The sequence below is a fragment of the Drosophila subobscura genome, chromosome J, assembly GCF_008121235.1.
Source record: "Drosophila subobscura isolate 14011-0131.10 chromosome J, UCBerk_Dsub_1.0, whole genome shotgun sequence".
Classification (NCBI taxonomy): domain Eukaryota; kingdom Metazoa; phylum Arthropoda; class Insecta; order Diptera; family Drosophilidae; genus Drosophila; species Drosophila subobscura.
This window is the reverse complement of record NC_048532.1, coordinates 14204704-14226115: the sequence shown is the minus strand read 5'-3', so window position 1 is coordinate 14226115 and position 21412 is coordinate 14204704. Positions and strand designations below refer to the sequence as shown.

The 21412-nt window shown below is 40.9% G+C and overlaps 1 protein-coding gene across 2 annotated transcripts; it reads left to right on the top strand.

The window, feature by feature from the left end:
• The first annotated feature begins 801 nt into the window (after positions 1–801).
• On the top strand, positions 802–20829 carry LOC117895630 (C-type lectin 37Db). 2 transcript variants are annotated; one of them, XM_034803386.1, is made up of 5 exons: positions 802–1495; positions 6175–6669; positions 14764–14867; positions 19166–19274; positions 20279–20829. In XM_034803386.1, the coding sequence occupies exons 1-5, from the start codon at positions 1204–1206 to the stop codon at positions 20527–20529; spliced, it is 1251 nt and encodes a 416-aa protein (XP_034659277.1). In that variant the 5' UTR covers positions 802–1203; the 3' UTR covers positions 20530–20829. The 2 variants fall into 2 exon arrangements, with proteins under 2 accessions (XP_034659277.1, XP_034659278.1); XM_034803387.1 differs by lacking the exons at positions 802–1495; positions 6175–6669 and adding an exon at positions 11156–11276 and having other exon boundaries at positions 20279–20529.
• The last annotated feature ends 583 nt before the right edge of the window (positions 20830–21412 follow it).

Here is a 21412-nt window from a genome sequence, read left to right as displayed (position 1 = left end):
GCATAATCTGCAGTTAAACATTCCCAAAGTTCCATTGAACATTCCTTCAGCTCTGTTACGAATCCCTAAAGACAAAAACTCCACCCATAAGTGCTTTGGTTTTTGCCTTAAAAATAAACGATTCTTCATGGATCTCTTGCAGGCATGCAGCAGCAGCAGCAGCAGAACAGGCATCTGAGACCCATCCCAGCACCATCTTCATCTATTACACACCTGTAATTAAGTGACACCATAAACCGCATCTCCGGCAGAGATCTCCAGCAATCGGTGCAGGCAATGCAGAGGCTGGTCAGCTCGCAAAACGAGTTGCAAAGGCACACGACAGACCAGAGAGGCAGAGAGAGCGAAGCGACTCGAAACAACTCGATTTGTGGTCTCTGCTGACCGTTGATCGAGACAGCAGCTGGCTGGCTCCAACGCTCCAACGCTCCACCAACGATCTGCAGCAGCAGCTCGGAGAGGAATCGAGCGATGGAACGTGTTTTAGTTGCGTTCAAACGCTTTAGTCTGTAAGTCTCGCTGCGATCGCAAGGAAAGCTGAAAGCTTGACAGAAAGACAACCCGAAGTGAAGCCGAAAACCGAAGTGTGTGCACGGTACGAGGGTCCAGCATCGAGTGCGGACCACTTTTGAGATCGGTCAAGTCCAAGCCGAAAAAAGTGAGAGTAAAAACCAAAAGAGCAATCGATCGCTTGGCTCTCCCGAACATTCATTTCTCGCTCTCGCTGTCTCTCGATTCGAAAAGCGGAAAGAAAGTAAAGCGATTACTTAATCCGCGTTCCGCGTTCCAACGCCAGAGGCGCCGCTACACCCGCCTCTCCCTCCCTCCGGCTGCTGACGGCTTTTGGGCGGAGAAAACAAAAGTATTTCTTTCGGAGGGGACATAGACAAAGAGGCCAGCGACCCAGAGATCTAACTAGCGATCCCCATATTATCACTGATAATTTAGAAAGCGAAGCTGCATACCAAATAGCCAACTAGATCTGGACATCTACATACGTTTATCGATCCACAACGCGACACTCTCCCATTCCGTTGCTCGTGGCACCGTCCACAGTTTGGTTTCAGTTACAGTCCGGGGTCGTGGCTCTACCTTGAGGCTTTCTCCCGCTGCAAGCAACGCGTTCAAAGTGCTTCAAAGTTCCAAGTAAAGTGCAGCTGCAACATTATATCTGGTGTCTAGACCGCAAAAAAGGCAGTGATAATGATACGCTTCACGCTCTTGATAGTGCTCATGCCGTTGGTCAGTGTCGATTCCGGTAACAAAGCACCATACCCCGCCATAGCATCAGTGGCAGCCGCCGCTTCCATTCATCCTCCACCCGCAACGAGCAACGTGCCACACAATTACCAGCATCATCAACGACAACCACACAGCCATAATGGCAACAGCAGCAGCAGAGGAAATATTCCAGTCAACGCCAGGAGAGAGGAGCGTTCAGCCCCAGCGGCTACCTCTGAGGAGGTCGTCTCCAATGGCCTCCGCGACAAGAGAGGTAAGTAGCACCACACGAGTGGGGGCAAGTGTCTTCTCGATTGTCTCTAAATCCGTGTCAGGGTCAACTATTGGAGGGTTTGGTGGGTGTCTGTCTGTGTGTCAATTGATTGGCAAATATTAACAATTGCACTTAAACCGATTGCCTTTTGTGGACCCATTTTAAGGGCCTATTTCCATGGCATTTCCATGTAGGTGTTTGCAGATTTAATTGGGGATTGTCTAGGGCTTTCGATTGATTTATTTGGAAATTGGAAATTCAGGCGGAAAAGGAGAAAGAATTAAGCAGTAAAATTGTGTCTGTTCGCTTCTCTTTAGTACAACAAAAAAGTTACCTTTCTGAGATTCCCATAAATGAATTCTCATATTTCGCTGCCATAACGGTAGTTCTTGCTATAACTTTTGACATTTTATATGTATAAATATGAGTTCTACTTTCGACACAATCGAAGCGAATCAAACCAAATCGAAGCTAATCTGCAAATCAGTAAAAAAACTCTCACAGCATGGCTTCCGCGCCCCCTTTTATATAAACTTTATATAGAATATACATATGTACATAGATAGATGTATTTACAATAAAAATATTGTAGAGGTAAAGACGTCAGAGGCAGGTGCGTTCAATGTCCATCTTCTCATTGCATAAATATTCAACGATCCAGTTTGGAGTTTTATTTTTCACCGAGCGACTGAGACTTCGACTGTTATTTCGATTTCGATTTTGATTTTTTGACTGCATTTTGAACGGCGGAATGCTGATGACCTCAGAATATTAAATGAATTATTTCAGAGGAGTAGAAGAAAACAAAAAATATAGAAACAGCGACGACGACGACGCAAAACAGAAATACACATAAAACGAAATTTTATGCAAAATGCGATATTAAGAAACGAAAGAATTATGGGGCGTGTTGTCCACCACATCACAATCATTTGTTGGTCTTTCACCTTGTGACATTTTGGCGAGGATAGATAGATGGAGAGAGATACAGAGAACAAAAGCCAAGCAGCCGCAGACTACAAATGAGGCACGCGCCTCTGCTTCATTCCACCCCAAAAAAAATGTCCAAAGATTGATGGGTCTACTACCTCGCTGGAGAAGAGTTCAATCACCTCTCAAGTCGTCTAAGACATCTTCGCTAATTACTGGGTATTATGATAATAAAATAATTTGATATTCGTTTTGATTTGCATTGGAAATGCCATTCGAAATTAGCTGAAAGTTTCAAGCCACAAAATTATGCAAATTTTTCTATTAAAATGTGAAAAAATCTCTCAAACAAAAAACTTTGAGGCTTGATGTTCTGCGAGCCTACAACTTAAGAACTTAAGATTGGTAATTTGTCAAGATAAGGGCTGTCATGAAGCAGCTATGGCGACTCATAGGAATACTCTATGGTTACAGAAGTGGTTCATGGTTCATAAATATAAAATATAAGGAATTCGATATTTGTTCTTAAGACTAGAAATGATGGAAAATAGAAGGTTTATTTAGGGAAAAAATAGTAAATTCCTATTTCTCTGTGGTACTTTATAAACATTATAATTTATATTAAAATTTGTATCGACTTACCTTTCGGATATCGATGAAAAATCTGCTTCAACAAACTCCTCGCCACAATCCAAAGATCTCTTGTCGAAAGAGCATCGCACATGTGCCTATAAATACACATAAACAATTTTCAGAGTTAATTTAATAAATCTTTTTCTGCTTTCGGCTTGACATTGAAACTTGGCTTAGAGACTTAACTTAATTATGATCTAAGCAGACAATACTCGCATATCGGAGTTGTAGTTGTACTCAGAAACCAATTCTCAAGAGACAAACGAGCGTTGAGCGTTGAGTGCGTCAATCAAAGACTCTTTGGCGCTTGATCGCTGCGTAACGTATACGCCGCTTGGGCCTGGCTGCTCATGTAATTACTTTAAATATACACACACACACGGGGCGGCGGGTAAGAGCTACAAGAAGATTACGCAAGTCAAAAAAATGTATCTTTCGCATGCAGTTATGCTGTGGAAGCTGTGGTCCGAGCAAACATTTAGCGGTGCAGCTTTGTGGCGAAATATGCTTTTGTTTTCGTAATGCAAGAGTGCCACAGTGCAACTCCCCTCATGAATGAATGCAATGGCGCTGCTAATTTGACCTCTTTTCACCCAAGCGGCAATTGCACGGCCCTCAAGTTGCACTGCAACTTCTGTTGCAGATCCATTAACAGAGAGAGGTTCTTAGCCGCAGATGCTAGTCAAAATGATTTACTGCCAACGGATAGGTTCAGTTTCGGAGTTTCGTAGTTTCGTTTTTCTCAAGGCAGTACTGGCTGGCGGCAGTCCACGTTCAACATCCTCGGCGAGTTGTCATGATTTATGCGGTTGCCTGTGCAAACGACAATTAGCCAAGTATCTGCTACAGTTGTTGCACACAGATATACAGAGGAGATAGAGATACAGACACAGATACACAGAGATATGTACATTTCGAAGTGGAAACTGACAACTGGGTCACCGAATCGTCGTCGTCGTGCACCCCTTCCTACTGTTGCGTGCCCCAGCAACTATCGACAGACAACTGCATTTAACATCCAACAAAAGTCGGGCATTTAGGCCATCACGACTGGCCATTGGTGACTGTTTATGAAGTACACTTTTCAATTGGTCAGCTAGCCAACAATGGCACGTAAATTAGAGCTCATAATGGGTCTCCAATAACCCGTCAAGGATTTCGTTTAGTTGCTTTCAGAACAATCATTCGATAATGGAACAATTATAACGAGTTCTTGTCGAGTGCGTGGCAATTGCCTTTGTTCGCCCTTCTTGTCTCTCTTCTCGTTACGTATCTCAAAGATGCCGAATCCCCTTCGGTTCAAATTTCGATTTTATTTGGTAATTACTGCCACAAAAAGGTAGACTCTTGTTCCATGACTTGAATTTTTAGCTTACCCGGCAGCATTCCATGATTTTTTAATGAACATTTCAACATCCGCTGAGTATTCCATTTGAAAATTACTTAAAAATGTTTAAATAAATTGATTTGCAATTGCTGTGCAGTTTGAATTATTTTAGATTCCTAGAGCAGATTGCTTAGGCTGCACTTAAAACAAAAAGTTTAACTCTCCTTTTCCACTTCTTTCCTTATGAAAATGGTTCATAACCTACCGTAACCGATAACACTTCATTTGCACTTCAATTTCTTTGATATATCCCCACTTTTCTTTCCATTAACAAGCACTTTCAATAGCTCTCCAATTACCAAAAAGCCATAAGCCATAACATAACCACTTTCCATCGCACAACTCCTCAGATCTGCCATAAAGATCTCATTCCAGGCAAAGATCTCATTGATGATTTCTCGTACGTGTACGAGTACGCTTATGAAGTGTTTCTTTTGGCGATTCATTAAGCGAATGCCAGCGGATAAGCACCCGAGTGGCACAGCACAGAGGCCTTGTTTCCACAGTCAATCTGCCACATAATGTTTCACCTGACATCTGGGGCACCAGGCAACAGACACCAGGCACCCCCTGCCCCCGAAAGCGACACTCAATCACCGACACAAATGTCAGGGCGGAATTTTCAACTCTTTTTATTTTTAATTCGCGCGCTCTTAACTGATGATAAACCATCTGCCAAAAGAGATTCAGAAAAAGAGTACAAAAAAAGATTTAAAAAATATTAAAAACAATTACATTTAATTGCATAATAAATTTTACTTTGTATTTCGGGTTATTTCTCCTCCTGAATGAGGGACGATATACGACACACGTAGGCCCCGTGGAATATCGCATAAATTTGTGCCCAAAATGCCCTAATGCCTCATGAGACATTTAGCATCCACAATCGGTAGCTTATGTTTAACAATTATTTGGCAATTCCCAGAGAAACGAAATGAAACGGGAAATGAAACGACCTGCAATCCGCTTAACTGCAGGGCAGTAAAAGCGCCTCCTCAATGGCGAGGCCTTGACACAATTTTTGCTTTTGTTTTTTAACATCCGAAAGGAAATACTCTTTCTTTGAACTCCCTAAAATATTTCTCTCGAATATTTCGAAAGATTTAGGAGGAAAGACTCCTAATTTTCTGTGTCAAATTAAAAAATTAGCATATTCCACTCTGCCATTGCAGAGGAATACTCTTTCTTTTCACACACGCACCTTTCCTTGAATCGAAATGACTCTCAACCATCTTCTGCTTCCACTCGAACCACCTCTCAGTGATCTCTCATTTAGATATTACCATATTTCCACTCCACACGACACTCTAAAAGGGCATAAGGGGTTCCGCTGGTTCCCAGAGACAGACCTCGTCGCTGGCCACTTTTGATGGATGTGTGTCACTTCAGAAACCAAAACGATGTAATCAAAAATTCATCAAAAGACACTCAGAGATGATGCCCTAACATGCATCCACACACAGAGATCATAAACTGCTTTTTGGTTCCATTAAATCTCCATTACAAGAGTAACCAAAACTTCGTTGCCTTTCGGGCAAAAGTTTACTGGTTTTTTTTTAAATTACTTTATTTTCGACACCTCAGCTGTGGGACGTGGAACGTATGTTGTCCCGCACTTTATGTAATTACCATCCCAAATATATCTGTGGATTACACAACTCTCTCGACCCACATGGGTACACCGATTGATTCGTGATTGATTTGCAATTAATCGTGCCACATATTTCAGGCACAAATCAGGCGACAGCCACTCCGAGCCCAGCCCCTGGCTTCCAGTTGGATCAAAACGAACTGCATCGCCAGAATCAGATAACCCAACAAATATTCGCCAACTATTTGGAGCGGCGACTGTTTCCCAATCGCAGTGCCAACCAGAAGATCCCCACCATTGCGGACATCCTCCCGAAGCCAAAGCCATCGGCCAGGCCACGTCCCCGTGGCTTTGCGGCCAGTGATGGGAGTGGCAAGCGGAGCGGCGGTGGGGCACAGCGGAATCGTCTAGCAGCAGCAGCGGCCAAGCGGCAGACCAGCAGCTCCCAGAAGAATCAAGGCTTCGAGGAGGAGCAGCAGCAGGAGGAGGACCAACAGCCGCAGGCCGCTGCCAACCAGGAGGACTTCGAAGACGATGTCCAGGAGTCGCTGCAGAGCGTGGAATCGGAGCAGCATGATCAGTACTATGGCAACATATTCCAACGGGATCCCAGCGAGAATGAGATCGATGCGGGTGAGTCGAGATCCCCATACAATCAATCATTAATCAAATAGAGCGATCAGCCTTCGATCGCTTCATTTCTTTGGCTTTTCAGTTAGCCACGCTGACCCATTCATCAATATCTTACAAGTAGTCGCTAAGTCAATTAGTTCCACTTAGTGGTAGCTCCCTTCCATCATCCATAACTAGAGCCAAGAGCCATGAAACTACTTAAATTTTCGAGGCATTCCTCTGCCTGAAGCTGCTGCCCATCCCATCATTCCATGCCTTAAACTGCATTTGTCATTCCAAGCCTTTTAAAAATTAAAATTGTCATTTAAGGGCATTTTCTGCCTCCTGCTGGCAATTCCATTCAATTATCCTCGGCCTTTCATTGCATCCCTTGAATGCTTTACGAATAGTTAATTAATCATTAAACCAGTTAACTTTTTTATTGATTTAACCTCCATTCTGTTTATATTTCCCCAAGTCATTCCCTACTCATATGTTCCATGCAATTAGTGTTTCACTTCTGTTTGTCTCTGCCATGTTCCACATCTAATTATTGTTCCATTTCTGTTTGTTTTTCCTACCAATTACCGTTCCATTTCAAGCATTACTTTGCCCATTTGACTATTGACATTTCTTCAAGTTTTATTAGCACTGAATGCTTTGGCGCCTCCGTTTGGCGATTTGCGGGGCCACCAGGGCTCGGGGCCCTCGATCCCTCGATCCGTAGTTTACATAAGCCGCAAGCATCGTTTTATTTGCACAATTTTAAGGCGAAAATATTGGCAAACATATTAAAGTTTGCCTCCACACCCTTCTCCTGCGTCTGTGGCCATGAGCTGAAAAATCTGCGGAAATTTATCTGTTCGAAATTTACGACCTGCAGGCAAATCCCGTGGCATCGCAACGAATCGATTCGAAATCGATGTCTAGAAGTAGTTCGATGACGGTATTTTTATTTTACTTAAACGTCAAACCATTGAAATTTATGGACCACACGCCACAAAAAAAAACGCAACACACAAACCCGAACGACAACTGTGAAACAAAAGAGGTTGTGCCATAAAAATTGAATTGAATTTCAGTTTCAGCTTCAGTTTAGAGGAGGCATTGCACCCACGATTGGGAGCATCGCTAGAACTTGTTGCGGATTTCGAAACGATTCTCTTAGCAATTCCCCTAAACCGAAAGCGACGGGCGATTCAGATAAGAATTTGGTATCGCATGGAATGAAAAGGAATAATGAATTATTATGATTGCTTATGGATGATGGCATTAAAAATTAATTAAATTTAATTTATGGTTTCTTTTGGCAACAGAAAATCGAGAAATGTACACAAATTATCTACAAATATTCTTCTTTCACTTCCTTTTCGATATTTGATTTTATTTTAGGATCAAAAATCGTGTATTATTTCACGTGTTACTTCTGGCAAAAAAATCGTCAAAAAAAGCTTCCCTTTCACACTTTTAAATGACAAAAATATTCAGTGAATATCGCAAGCATTATAACATTATAAGTAGACTAATTAGAAGAAGCTCCCAGACTGAGTTTTTCGTTTTTTTAATCATAAAATTAGAAAGGAAGAATATCATGAAATATTTAGCAAACCGTCCTTAAATGTTTTACTTGATCTATCAAGAATTTTCCCTTTTGCTTTATAGTTTTTTATGACACAAAAATCATAAAATATTTAAAGAGTCTTGCCCGTGTGTGTTCTCGTAAATCCAACAAACATCTTCCATCTAGATACAAATTATTTAAACAAACAAAGCAACAAACAGCTTGGCAACAGCCACAGAAATCACGCCTAATTAGCATACAGCTGAATTTATATCTATTTTGCATTGAAACAAACTTTTAGTTTGACGATCCATCAAAGGCCAAGACCTGCGTAGATTTTTCAATTTGCAGATTGAGGTTTGAGTGGGGATTCACATGATTATGATTGTGAAGATGGCTTAGGGGAATCACTGGCTTCCAAGAATCGGGGAATGAAGGTGTACAGCCGTAGGAAAATGTATGCAAATGTGCAAGAGATAATTATAGAGTTATTAATGAAAATGCTAGCTATAAATATTATTCAACAGAAAATGGCTTTGAATGGTTTTATAATTTCCTGTAATTTGCTGTCAAATTAATTCCGTTTAAATTGTTTATTTTCGGCGAATTCCGATTCTTCTGCGACGCGAATGATTCTAAAGATAGAAATTTGTTTCAATATGCAGATACAAACTGATATTTTATGCTAAAGAAGTTGTATATTTTTATCATCACGTGGGCCTTCGGATAGCAATGAACTCTGCCGTCTTATATATTTGTCTTAAATATGTTTTACTGGCCTCTAATCTGGTTTCGTTTTTTCATCTGAATGGAAATTAAATCTAAAGGCAAATCGAAATAAAACACGCATTAAGCTTACGAAATCTTGTTTCTTGTTTTCCCAATTAATTAATTAGTTCAGGCTCCGGCTCCGGCTCCCTCGCTGCGGAGTGGGAGAAGAACCACCACGAAATCTGTAGCGAATCTTGAAGGCGATGCCGCTCTTACAAGATACCACAAAATGAATGAAAAATTCAACCAAAAACAAAAAACACGTAGGAAAAAAAGCGACAAGAGCGGCAACAAAAAAAGGTAGCCGCAGAAGTTGATTTTTATGCAAAAGATACAAGGAAAAAAAGATACTCGTGCTTCAACAGTGGCAGCGGCAACACCAACAAGTGCAACAAGTGGCTGCCACTTGCCTCCTCTCCACTCCACTCCACTGCGTTCGTTTCGTTTTGGTGCGATTTTGGTTTTCGTATTTCCTCACAAATTGCGGCCATTGCAGAGGGGATTCCAATTGCATGCCTCCATGCCTCCATGCCTCCTCTCCTCTTCCCTCAACGCATCGCTGTGCCCCGGCCGTCCGTCCAACTGCTGTTGACATTTTGGCCCCACAAAAAAGTTGTCAATACTTTTTGCTGCAAAATCAATTTTTATAACCGAGACTTAATTGGTGCCAAAATCGTACACTCGTCTGATACGTAGATATATTATGTATCTGTATGTTTCTATAAACCCAATCGGATTATTGGAATTCAGAAAAAATACTGCTGAAAACTTTAATCTGAAAATGTTTGCAGTTCTTAATGGAATGACATCTTTAATGGAGATGCTTTCGATGATTGTAGGGTATTAGCAGACGACTTAAATAAATATTCTCTAGCAATAAAGATACAGAAAGATCACGTGTCACGTGTCTTGACTTCCCCCATCGGCCCCAACAGCTTTACAATCTTTGCCTCTCCAGCAAACATCTTCATTTCGTCCCACAGTAGATGGAGTCTCTGGTGGGTTGCCATATCTTTTTGATCTCTAAACAAACATCACGCATACGCATTGGTTGACAGCAAGCCATACATAAAGCGCACTTCAATCGAATGAAAAGTGAATCACAATCTAAATTAAGCGAAAAACTAGTTCATCGGCAGGCAGCATGACATCAAGGTCATTGCTTCACTGCTTAATGTGACCGAAAATAGAGTTAGCAAACAGTTAAAAGTGAAGTTTAGACCAAAATGCATCCCTCTATTGAGGGGGTTTGCTGTGTAATCCGAGATCGTTCTTCTTTCATTTTGCAACCGCAGAGAATCGAAACCAGAATGACTTTGGGGGCGCACAACTTTGGTGTTTGTTTCACGCGTCACACACGTCCACGCTTCGGTGATAGCTTGGACCTTGGTGAGGCTTCGGCATCAACTTCAGCTTCAATCTTGATACACAGCATCTCCTCTGAGGCTCTGTGGAGGTTGACGCTTGCGTCAAGTGTTTGACAAACAGTCAGCGCTGACCAGGCCAGGGCAGAGCCACAAGTGTCCGCTGGCCGAGCGGCGCTGGCCCATACATGGGGATCTCTCGCTCCGATGTTAATTTTTCGAGTTTCGCTGCGGAACAAGTTCGTCTTCGAGCACTGGGATCTCTCTCTCTCTCTCTCTCTCTCTCTCTCTCTCTCAAACCAGTCTTTCAACTCACTCAAAGAGTCTCTGTCTGCCTCTCTCTGCTCTTCGGAGATCTGTCTCTCTCTCCCTCTCATGGGTGGATTCTGCCTTGGTTTGGGCCGAAGCCAGCCAAAATCTTTAGTTCTTCGACAGCCGACATTCAGTTTGGGCGCGCGCCTGCGCACATATCTCACAAGACTTTGATTCACTCGCGAGTATTTTATTTGTAACCAACTTTCGATTTCATTTCGATTCCAAGCCGATTCCGCATAGCTCCGATAAGCATCTGTATTTTATTCAAAATAATTCATAAATCGAGCGAAAACAATCAATAACCCCAATAAAAAATCTCAATAAATACAAAAATATGCGCTGAATCCACACACACCACACGAAAGCGAAACTTTTTTTCATAAATAAATATTTTACGGCATTTTTCAGGGTAAAAGTGTGTTTTTTGCGGAAGTGTGTAACCAAAAAGAAATAAATATATTCATATTTATTTGGTATAAATTAAACGATTGAAAACATGCAGAATTATTATATTTTGTCTGTGATACTCTCGGTTCAGCTGCTGGGCAGCCTGGACACGAGGACAATGGCAATGGCCACGCCACAAAGCAAAGGAGCTGTTCAGGGTCCTGTAACGGGTATGTGTCCACGCCTCTCTCTCAAACTCTCTCATTGCATAAGACTCTCTCACTCACGACTCACGGTTTCCCATGGCGGGAATCCTACTAAAAAGAAAACTGGAAACAAAAAAAAAACATTCCAAATTCACTTTCACTTTTCTCAATTCGGGGATTGGATGAACAGATGGATCGCTGGCCAGATGGATGGCTGACTGGACTGAGTCCATGGATGGGAATGTGTGAAGTGGATGGCTGCTTAATTAGGGAGATTTAAGCCACTGCTTATGGCCAGAGTGGGGCTACTGTTTGGGCCATGTCCATGCCTTTATCTGTCACTCTCTGCCTGCAGCTGCTGCTGCTTTTGGCCCAAATTCGATTTATTTTAACCGTGTTGTATGCTCCAAAACTCCAAATTAATCAAGTGTTTGAGCGCCTTTTCTGTGTGTGGCTGTTGAAATGTTTGCAATAAAACAAACCATTTGGTTGACATGTGAAATTACCATTAATCAATGGAATCTGTGCCCTAAAAGGGTTTCCACATTTTTAAGTGAAGTTCAGGGTCAATCATTGATGGAAATTAAAGTAAAGGGAAGGAGTTTTAAGTAATTTATACAATAATGAGCCATTTTTTAAGGGTTGAAGTTCAATTTGGAGTTAAATCTGAGCGTCCTGCGGCTGCTCTGCTCGTTTCTGTAGACATTTCTTATGGCAGCAAAGCAGAACTAATCAGTATTCCCCCTCAATCTTCTGCCCATCATTTATTGCATTTTTATCAGAAGAAATCTAAATTTTTTAAGCATTGAATTAATTTTCGCTTAATCCCAGCATCCACAACCTCTTTTTCTGTTAAAAAATTGCATCGTTCCACACAAATGAATTAAAAATATTTATAAAAGTCAAAACATAATCATAAACACAGAAAATAAGCACAGACAAAAAAACAGAACCGAATTTAAATATGCAGAAATTCTTTTGTTTGTCTTACGTCAAACAAAAACAGAAATTTGCATAAAACACAAAAAAGTTCTTCTATAAAATATATAGCAGGAAGAGATGGATAAATAAAAGATACAAACACATATATTTTCGTGTATTGTTGAATGTCTGGTTGATGATGCAGATGTTTCATGCACATTCGTATTTCTCCTTTTATGGATTCTTTTTCTCTCTTGAATTTTCTGAAGTGTTTCAACGAAGGTCGACATCTTGGAGTATAAATATAAATTTAATTGCTGGAATCAGGCGATCAGATCAGGGTTTATCCACCGCTTAACGAGCTATCCAACAAATTGACATTGACTTTTCGTACTACGCAAACTCGTTTATGATTCTTTTACGGCTAATAAATCATACAAACACTCGACAGTTTCGGCCTCTAGAAACTCTAGAAACCATAATCCCCGTACAAAATTCCACATATGTTTGCTTAAAAGTTTATCAAACAATTAATGAGTATATTCAGTTTACTGTCTTTGCATCGGTTAGTGGATTGCAAATTATATGTTTGTCCCCACACCACACCCCACCGCACCGCAGATCTTAATCAATTTTGCACCTTTAATTTGTTGCATGTCTGTCCGTCGGTAGAGATGGAAGATCGGCATCGCCCCACAGCAGGGGAGACATCCCAACTGGTTTGCATTTATGGTGGCTCTCTGGCTTCGAGATTATATACAATTAACAAAACTGTTTTAATTCAATGATGCAACAGGTCGGGCAGAAGCATTCGATGAACAGAAGAGTTGCAGGAATACCATTTAGAGGGAAAAATATAGGGGGAAGATTTCAATTATATGAAGTTGATAAATGGTAGCAGATATTTGCAGATACAAATTATTTGTGGAAACTCCTACTAGAAACTAGTGTTAAATTCCATGCCCAATCAACTTCAAGGAACGTCAGGAACTGAAAGAGCGGCAATAACTCTTTACTCTAGCTGAGAATGTTGCCAAAAATTCAAGCAAACAAAGATTTACTAGCACCGCCGACTAACATGTGTATATTTTACCGAAACACCTTATAAAAGGTGTCTGAATAAAACATTGCCATTGATTTAAATCCAACTCTCAAGACCTTTCAGCGTCTGCTGAGACTGGCATTGTTTCTGCCTTTTCTTTGCTTTTGTTTAGTGCCAAAAAAGAGTCAAAATGTTAACTGCTCTTTGGACATGTTTTCACACGGACTTGGCCCATTGCACGTTCATTGTTTAATTTATTTCTTTATATATTTGGCATGGAATGAGACGCCCCCAACAAACATACAACATTCAACATCATCATCATTAGAGTTTCAGCAACATTTGGCGGAGGCAACCTTCGAATGAATGGGCCGCACATTTCGGATGATTAATTAACAAACATTAGCGAAAACTCCATTACGAAACAAAAGGGAAACCATTTGGCTTTCATTTTCTCTCATATATTTAGAAGGAATTCGCTGTGGCGCCGCCTTCCGTAAGTGACCTTCACATACTTGTGGTCCCAAATCGAAACAAAAGACCCGGCCTTGATTCACATTCCAACAATCAAGTGAAAAAAGAGTCAAAAGTTCTATCTGGTTCAAGCCCGAATCTCCATCACGTCATGTGGGATTAGGCCACAACGAAACATTTCCAGGCGTCTCAGACCAGTCGAGCGTGTTCTTGATTTTAGTACGAGTCTTCGTATTCCTATTCTTATGGGGGGAACCAGTTCTTAAATCTCAAAACTTGAACCAGAATCCGTTGTTTCCTAGTGACTCTCATCCAACGGGGCGTCGCGACGTTCATAACTCAATTTCTTTCTCTTCCCTTTGATCCGCAATTGGTCCGCGAGTCGCCAATCTTTTGTATCCGTTTATGGTGGGCAATAGCATTTAAGTTTTAAGAATTACGATGCTTTTTATGGGCCATCGAAGAGTTAGTTAATTAAGCTGTGGCAGCAGCACATGGGCCCATCAAATGATGACTCAAACGCAGCAGCAGCAGGAGACGAGATCTGCAGATGCATCATCAGTTTCACACTCGTATTCCCTAAAAGAACCAGTCGCAGCGATATTGGGTTCTTATTAGCATATAGAACGTTTTGTAGATGTAGTTCCCCAACGAGTATAATGCTAAAAGTCAAAGTTCTGAGATAGTTCTACGGTTCTTTCAACTGATTATCATACGAAGTTGTCAAGATCAAAGTTCTCTTAATGATTCTTACTCGATAAATCAATATTTAAAGTTCTTTAATATAAATATCATGAATAAAGGTTATTTTAAACGTTCTTTTAGGGGTTTTTCATGCAAATACAAACTGATATTATCAGATCTGAGAATTCCTCCATTCATATGTAGCACAGTTTTCCATAAATGCATAAACATGCAATTATTATTACCGGCAAAAAACGTTTATAACCGTTGCATAAATCATCCTGCATGTGCCCTGCCCACGCTCTTTACCAGCCTCTGTTTTTTTTCGTTTCTTTGCATCTTTTCGCTCGAAACTGTATCCTTATGCCTGTTTTTGATCTCTATTTATAGACTGCCCGAACTGCGTGGACGAGTCACAGTACACGCCGAACAAATGGACAATGCCGCTGCTGAAGCTCGGGGAGAAGCGCTATTACCTGGGCATCTTCTTCAAGGTAAGCGACATTCCGCACGGCCCATACTCGTAATGTGGCCAATAAAGTAACCAACAAAATAACCAACCAAAAGTGCAACTGTCCAGACAGTTCAGCCAGCGGTTGAGACAACGGTTTACAAGTCCGGTTTGATGGGTCGTCTCTCGAGTGGAGACTCGGGGCAGCAGCTGCCTGCTGCCTTCTGCCGTTTGCTGATTGCAAGAGGATGATGGCATATGGAATATTTACAGCAGCAGAAGAACCAGCTTTACTCTACACTAAGCTACAGGTTTTCTGGTTTTTACAGAAGAAACAAAATCAAGAAAAAGCAAGGAACTGAAAAGTTTTTAGCTATAAGGGAAGTTAAGCTAGGTGAGAACAATTCCTTGAACGAATTCCTTGAGAAAGCTGCAAAGAAAGCTCAGATGTTCAGCAAACAGCCTTAGAACTGTTCAGCAGATTATTGTTTAAGTCTTTCCTTTAATTAGTTGCGTTTCAGTACATTTATCAACCTTCCATTGAGCATAGATACATGGCATATCGATTATACAGCGCTTACATTAACAAAACAGCCTTAGAACTGCGCTCAATGTCAGCGGACTACCTTGAGAGCCGCTTCATCAGAAGTAGAGTATCATATCAGAAAAAAAAGAGGCGCGTGCTTGGCCACGCATCATATCACGCACGTAAACCGAATAACAGATCTTCAGCCTTATAGATATGCGTTATGGTATTCATATTAAAAACAAATTAGTCAAAAGAGCCGAGAAAACGCTCGAGTCATTGGCACCACTCGATCGAATGGAGATGTGTGGTTCGGTACTACGTTCCGTATGCAAATGTGCGTCACAAACTGAATTATATTTCATTGGGTAGCAGCACCAACAGCAGCACAACATTCTCCTTGAACTTTAAAGCCAAAGCCAAAGAGCCGTCGAATTGGAAGAGCTTTTGGCCATTGTAAACCAAATCGTATGCAGTCGGATTATTCATTGTATTTTCATTCAAAAACTAAATGAGGAAACGGAGGGCCACCAGTAATGGATCAAGCCACTGACAAGAGGAGGTCGAATTTGAGGATTGATGGAGCAACCAAAGTGCATGAGATTCAACTTTTCGAAGCATCAATCTTAATTGGAAATACTCTTGGGAAGCGCTACAAATGAGTCAGATTAGGGTTTGAAGTCATTTCAATAAGTGTTTTATTTGAAATCTAACAAGATTTCGTTCCAATACTCTTACTCGAAAGATTTCGGTGGTATTTTATCATTAGGAATTTATTTTAAATTTTCAAAGAGTGGATTCGACACTTCTTTTCCACAATAATTCCTTTGATTGGATATTAATGTAACCCAATCACCCCACAAAAGTAGATTTCAGAGTAATCTTTTTCTATAATCCCAACCAGCCCCCTTACCCCTTACAATCATCACATTATAACACACAAATATAAATAAAATGGTTTATTTGTTGGTGACAAATAAATCTCTGCACTTTTAATGCGACATTTCAACGCTTTAATTGCAGTTAAAACTCAAACAAAAACACAAACAAGTAAATATTTAATCAAATTTCGTTGCATATTTTCGGTTTATGAACGTTTTTTCCCTGCGCACTCCCCCCGAGATCCCTGATTTCACGCAGAGCTTTGTGTACACAAAACACAATTCCATTTGGAGTATGCCGCCGGATAAACAGCGGGGATTGGGAATACATTATAAGGTCATTAATTAAACAGCGATTCTCAGTCCCCCCGCACAGTCTCCACCTGTTTCTCATTCCCTGATTAGCCAAAAGATAGGAAATACCTCCCAAAAAACAATCATATATACATATAAACCGAAAACAGAAAGAAAGTCATAAATTTATCTCAAATTTGCCTGCTAACGGTACCTCCTCACACATCTGTCTCGCTCCCTCTCCCTCACTCCCTCTTTCTTCCCTTGTTTCCAATTCGAAATGCATGCAATTGTCAGAGCAATTAAAATGTTAAGCATCTCGTAAGCTCAGAGCATTGGCATTTTAATTTGATTTTAATTTTTAATTGTTTTTTATTTGAACATACCCTAGAATCGGGAGGATATATAAAGATTAGGGAGAAGTGTGTTAGCAAAAGAAATGAAGGGGAATTTAATAGCATCTTTCTTGTCATTCCACCCTCTAGCTGATGGCATTTCTTGGCTTTACTCTTCGTAGAATCTTCATGAAATTTCTTTTTCAAGCAGTCCCTAAATATAACCCATATTTATAGATAATTTCTATATTCAGTAGAGCATTCTAATCTTTATTTTATCCCATATTTTGTAGAGCATATCCACTTCATCGTTAACCATAAATTAACATTGAACTCTACTTATTTTTAATGGTTCTGCTTTGGTTTTCTTGAAATCCTTCTCAAAATTCTGCATGAATTATCGCAAATCGTTTGCCAAAAGTGTTTTCCGAATATTTATGGTTAATCCGCTAATTAAGAGTTCTGCCCAATATTTCATTTGTAAGTATTTTTTTTCGAAAACTCGAAATTCATTCAGTATTGCCGCAGCTATTTCGGTGGCAATGTGAAATATTATGCAACGCAATAATATTATGAGCAATTTAATGCAAATTTCATTCCGTGTGTAAATATGCAAATAAAGCAATTAAATTATATATTTCTGCTTTTCGTTTTTTTGTTTGTTGTTGGGGGAAAATTAAGGCCTGACAACCGGCGGCACAGTGGGACACGCAGGAGGCGGGGGGTATCTCGTTGCACACGCGTTTACGCAGGCGCAAATCAAATCCAAAATGTAATTGGGGGAGAGGGGGTAGAGGGGAGGTGCTGAATTTGCAGAGTGTTGGCCATGCTAATGACATTAACAACATGTCCCACATTTTGTTAGCCACTTAATTGAGTTTCGTGTAAAACTTCATTCGGTTGATTGGTCGTCCGTACTCCAATTTTATTACACATTTCCATCCTTCCTTCCATTTCATGCAACATTTTGTGGTAATAGAATTTTGTGTGCGGTTGCAAAAATTCAATTAAATGTAAGAGCAATACGTGGAGAAATCGATAACCTACGAAGAGTTACTTTTAGAGAGGTTTTATCACAGATTTAGGACACTCTTTTGTACAAATATCCCAACCAACCCTTAATTCCTAGAGGAAATTCCTGAATAGCTGCTTTTCCTCTTCCTCCTTCATCTGTTCATTTGTAAGAATGTTTGTATCCAGCCAAAAAATCAGATACAAGTCCTCTGACAAACCATTAACCTGTCTCTGCCTAACCCGACATCCGAAACCACTGAAAGAACTTTGCCTCTTCCTCTCCTTGTTGTTGCCTGAATCATGGCATCCTTGGATCCCTCTTGTACCTCCAAACAACAAAAACTAATTGACTTCTTGGCGCAGAACGAGAGATGAACCTTTTTACAACCCAATAAACGCTTTCACTCCGAGAGGCGCCCACCCAAAAGCAGAAGAGACGTTAAACACCTTCGGTACAGGTTGTGTGCCACATGTGGCATGCACGCTGTACGCTCACAGCAACAGCAGCAGGAGGAGCAGGAGCAGGAGGAACACCTCGCTTTATTCGCGCACAATTACGGCTAATACAATTAGGAGCAAGTTAATGGGGTTACAGGTGGGTCAAAATGGGCCAAAGGATGAGGGCCACCAGCGCTGAGGATGTGGTGCAGGAATGGGTTTGCCGGGTGGCAGGATGGATAGTTGTGTAATCGATTTATGTGCACATCAGAGAGCCGTAACAGCAACCACAGCAGGCAGAAGGGAAGGGAAATGCGCGCAATCAACAGGAGATACTCTCCTCTCTCTCTCTCTCTCTCTCTTGCTGTCTCCTCTTTTACTGACACTTTCTCTTCGCTGTTTTTTCTGTACCCAGGCTAATGACAGGAGGGGCCAAAGTCCATTAGAGTTAATTGAATATGTAGTTTGGACACAGGATACGGTTATAGATTGAAATTGATTCCGATTTTGCTGTCAGTTTCGATTGAGAATAACATTTTAGACGGCCCAAAACGCGCACCCCAAAAACCGCATCACAAAAACACTAATTGGCATGCGAGAGATAGATTCAATTTCCATAGATATAACCATATGTATATTGATGTAGATATATGTATCTATCTCCATTCAACGCCCCATTTGACACAAACGTTTCAGCGACTGTTTTTTGTTGACTGCTGGATATGAATCTACGTATAACTGCAGGCCAAATGGGATTGGGGTAGAAACTGTGTCACACAATTATATAATCTTTCAATGGCTTTTGGCTTTCCATTGCATCTCTAACATTTTCCTTTGGTTTTTCTCTTTGCAGGCAAACTGGTTCAAAGCCACACAGTACTGCCGCTACCATGGCATGCATTTGGCGAGCATTTCATCACAGGAAGAGAACGATAGACTGGAGAAGCACATACGTGACTTTGGTAAGTGAAACGAGAGACACACACGAGACTTGCAGACGTGGAGACACCATGAAAACTTTATCCACAAGTCTGTCAAAGCATTGACACAACAGAAAGACATAAGGGGCAGCATGCAACATGCAACTTAAATCACTAGCAAAGCCGATCAATATGACAATAGACATGAGACACTGCACCGGGCAAACAAAAGCAAATTTTCTGTCGACTGGTCAGTGGCAGTCGACTTTCGAAGACTGTCGATGTGGCATAACACACGGAAGTTGGTAACTGAAAACCCCCAACAACAATAAACTTGCAACACAAAAGGGAACACAGAGATATGCAACAGCAGAGGTTAAGCGAGTGGGTGAGATGGTGGCTATGATGGAGCTAACGAACTCCAACATTGCATAAATCTCTGGAGAGAGGGCAACATGAAAACACAGATACAGAAACATATTGCTAAAAGTGAATGTGGCACATTATTATGTGGAATGTTGAAAGCTGCAACGGCTGCAGGGCCATGGGCAAAGACTACGCCCACAAAAACTGAGTGAAAGAGCGACATTCAAATGGGGCTTAAGAAGTTGCAGAGACTAAGTATGGGGATACACTTTAAGTAAGAAAATTGTGGAATGTTTGTGTGCCATGTTCCGATTGGGATGTATTTCCGTAGTTATTTAGGTGGCAGATAATCGTATTATAGATAAATCTATAAAGCTAAATCCCTGCTTCTGTTTTTGTAGTCATTTTAGAATTTGATTAGAATGATGTTCGTTATTTACGCAAATAAACCGACTAAAATTAGGCCGTTTAATTACTAAAAACATTTCCCTGACAGACAAATGTGCAAAGCAATCAACAACCCTTCAAATATTAATACCAGGCGCAGAGTAAATTGTTTATTCAGTCTCGTAATGGCTCTTCCCTCTACCCATTTTCACAGTCGTAGTTTTTTTTGCAACATTTAAATACGTTTTGTAACTTTTATTTAATCAACTTTTTGCACATTTCCCCCCACACAGGCCTGGGCCACGAACATTTCTGGATATCCGGCACGGATCTGGCCGACGAGGGCAACTTCTTCTGGATGGCCACCGGTCGTCCGATAACATTCACCAACTGGAATGCCGGCGAGCCGAACAATTTCCGGTACGAGAACGGGGAGGAGGAGAACTGCCTGGAGCTGTGGAATCGCGATGGCAAGGGCCTCAAGTGGAACGACTCACCCTGCAGCTTCGAGACATATTTCGTTTGTGAGGTGCAACCGAATTAGGTGGCGCCACACCACACCACACCGCACAGAGCATACCACACACATCCATTTAGGCATATAGCGATTAGTGATCCAAGGTTAGCATTAACCCCCAGGTTAAAGTGAAAGTGGCAAGTGAAAGTGGAAGAAAAAACAGTGAGAGAAAGTAGGGTTTTATGTATGTAATCTAAGTGTATAAAATTCTTGTTGATAATTAGTTAGTAAACGTAATTAAATTATAATTAGACTTCTCTCCGTCAATCTTCTCATGTAATTCTGAACACACAAAAAGAATACAAATAAAATGTATGATAAAATATTTCATTAATTAATTTTTGATTATAATTTTAAGGAAGCGAAATCTGTTGGCAAGTATACAATCCCCCCATAGATGCGGTTATTCAATGAGTCATAAAATATCTAGCCAAAACCTTCCCGTTCCCACCAATGAATATAAATTTCAGCGTTCATTCAAATCAAAAATCTTTCAGAAGTTCAAGTAGCCCTTAAATTATGTACAAATTGCGCCACTAAAATATTCAATTAGATTTATGTCCTGCCTCCGCCAACCCTCCGCTTCCATTCCATAATTTTTTTGAGAGCATCAATTGGTGTGTATTTTTTCCATTACACAAATTTCGAAGCATGGAAACTGGGTTTTCCATGGAATTATGCTCATCATTTCATCATCGGTTCTCCCATGGGGTGCAACGGTGCGTATGAGCAATCCATTTTGAAGAGAGAAACCCTCCACGAACCATCCATCCATCCTCTACTTTCGCTCCCTCTACTCTCCACCATTAGCCCCGCATCCGATAATCAGGATGTTTTGCCATAATGCGCGCAAATAAAATTGAAAGTGCCTGTCGGCAGGAGGTTCCCTTCCTTTCACCATCCCACCTGC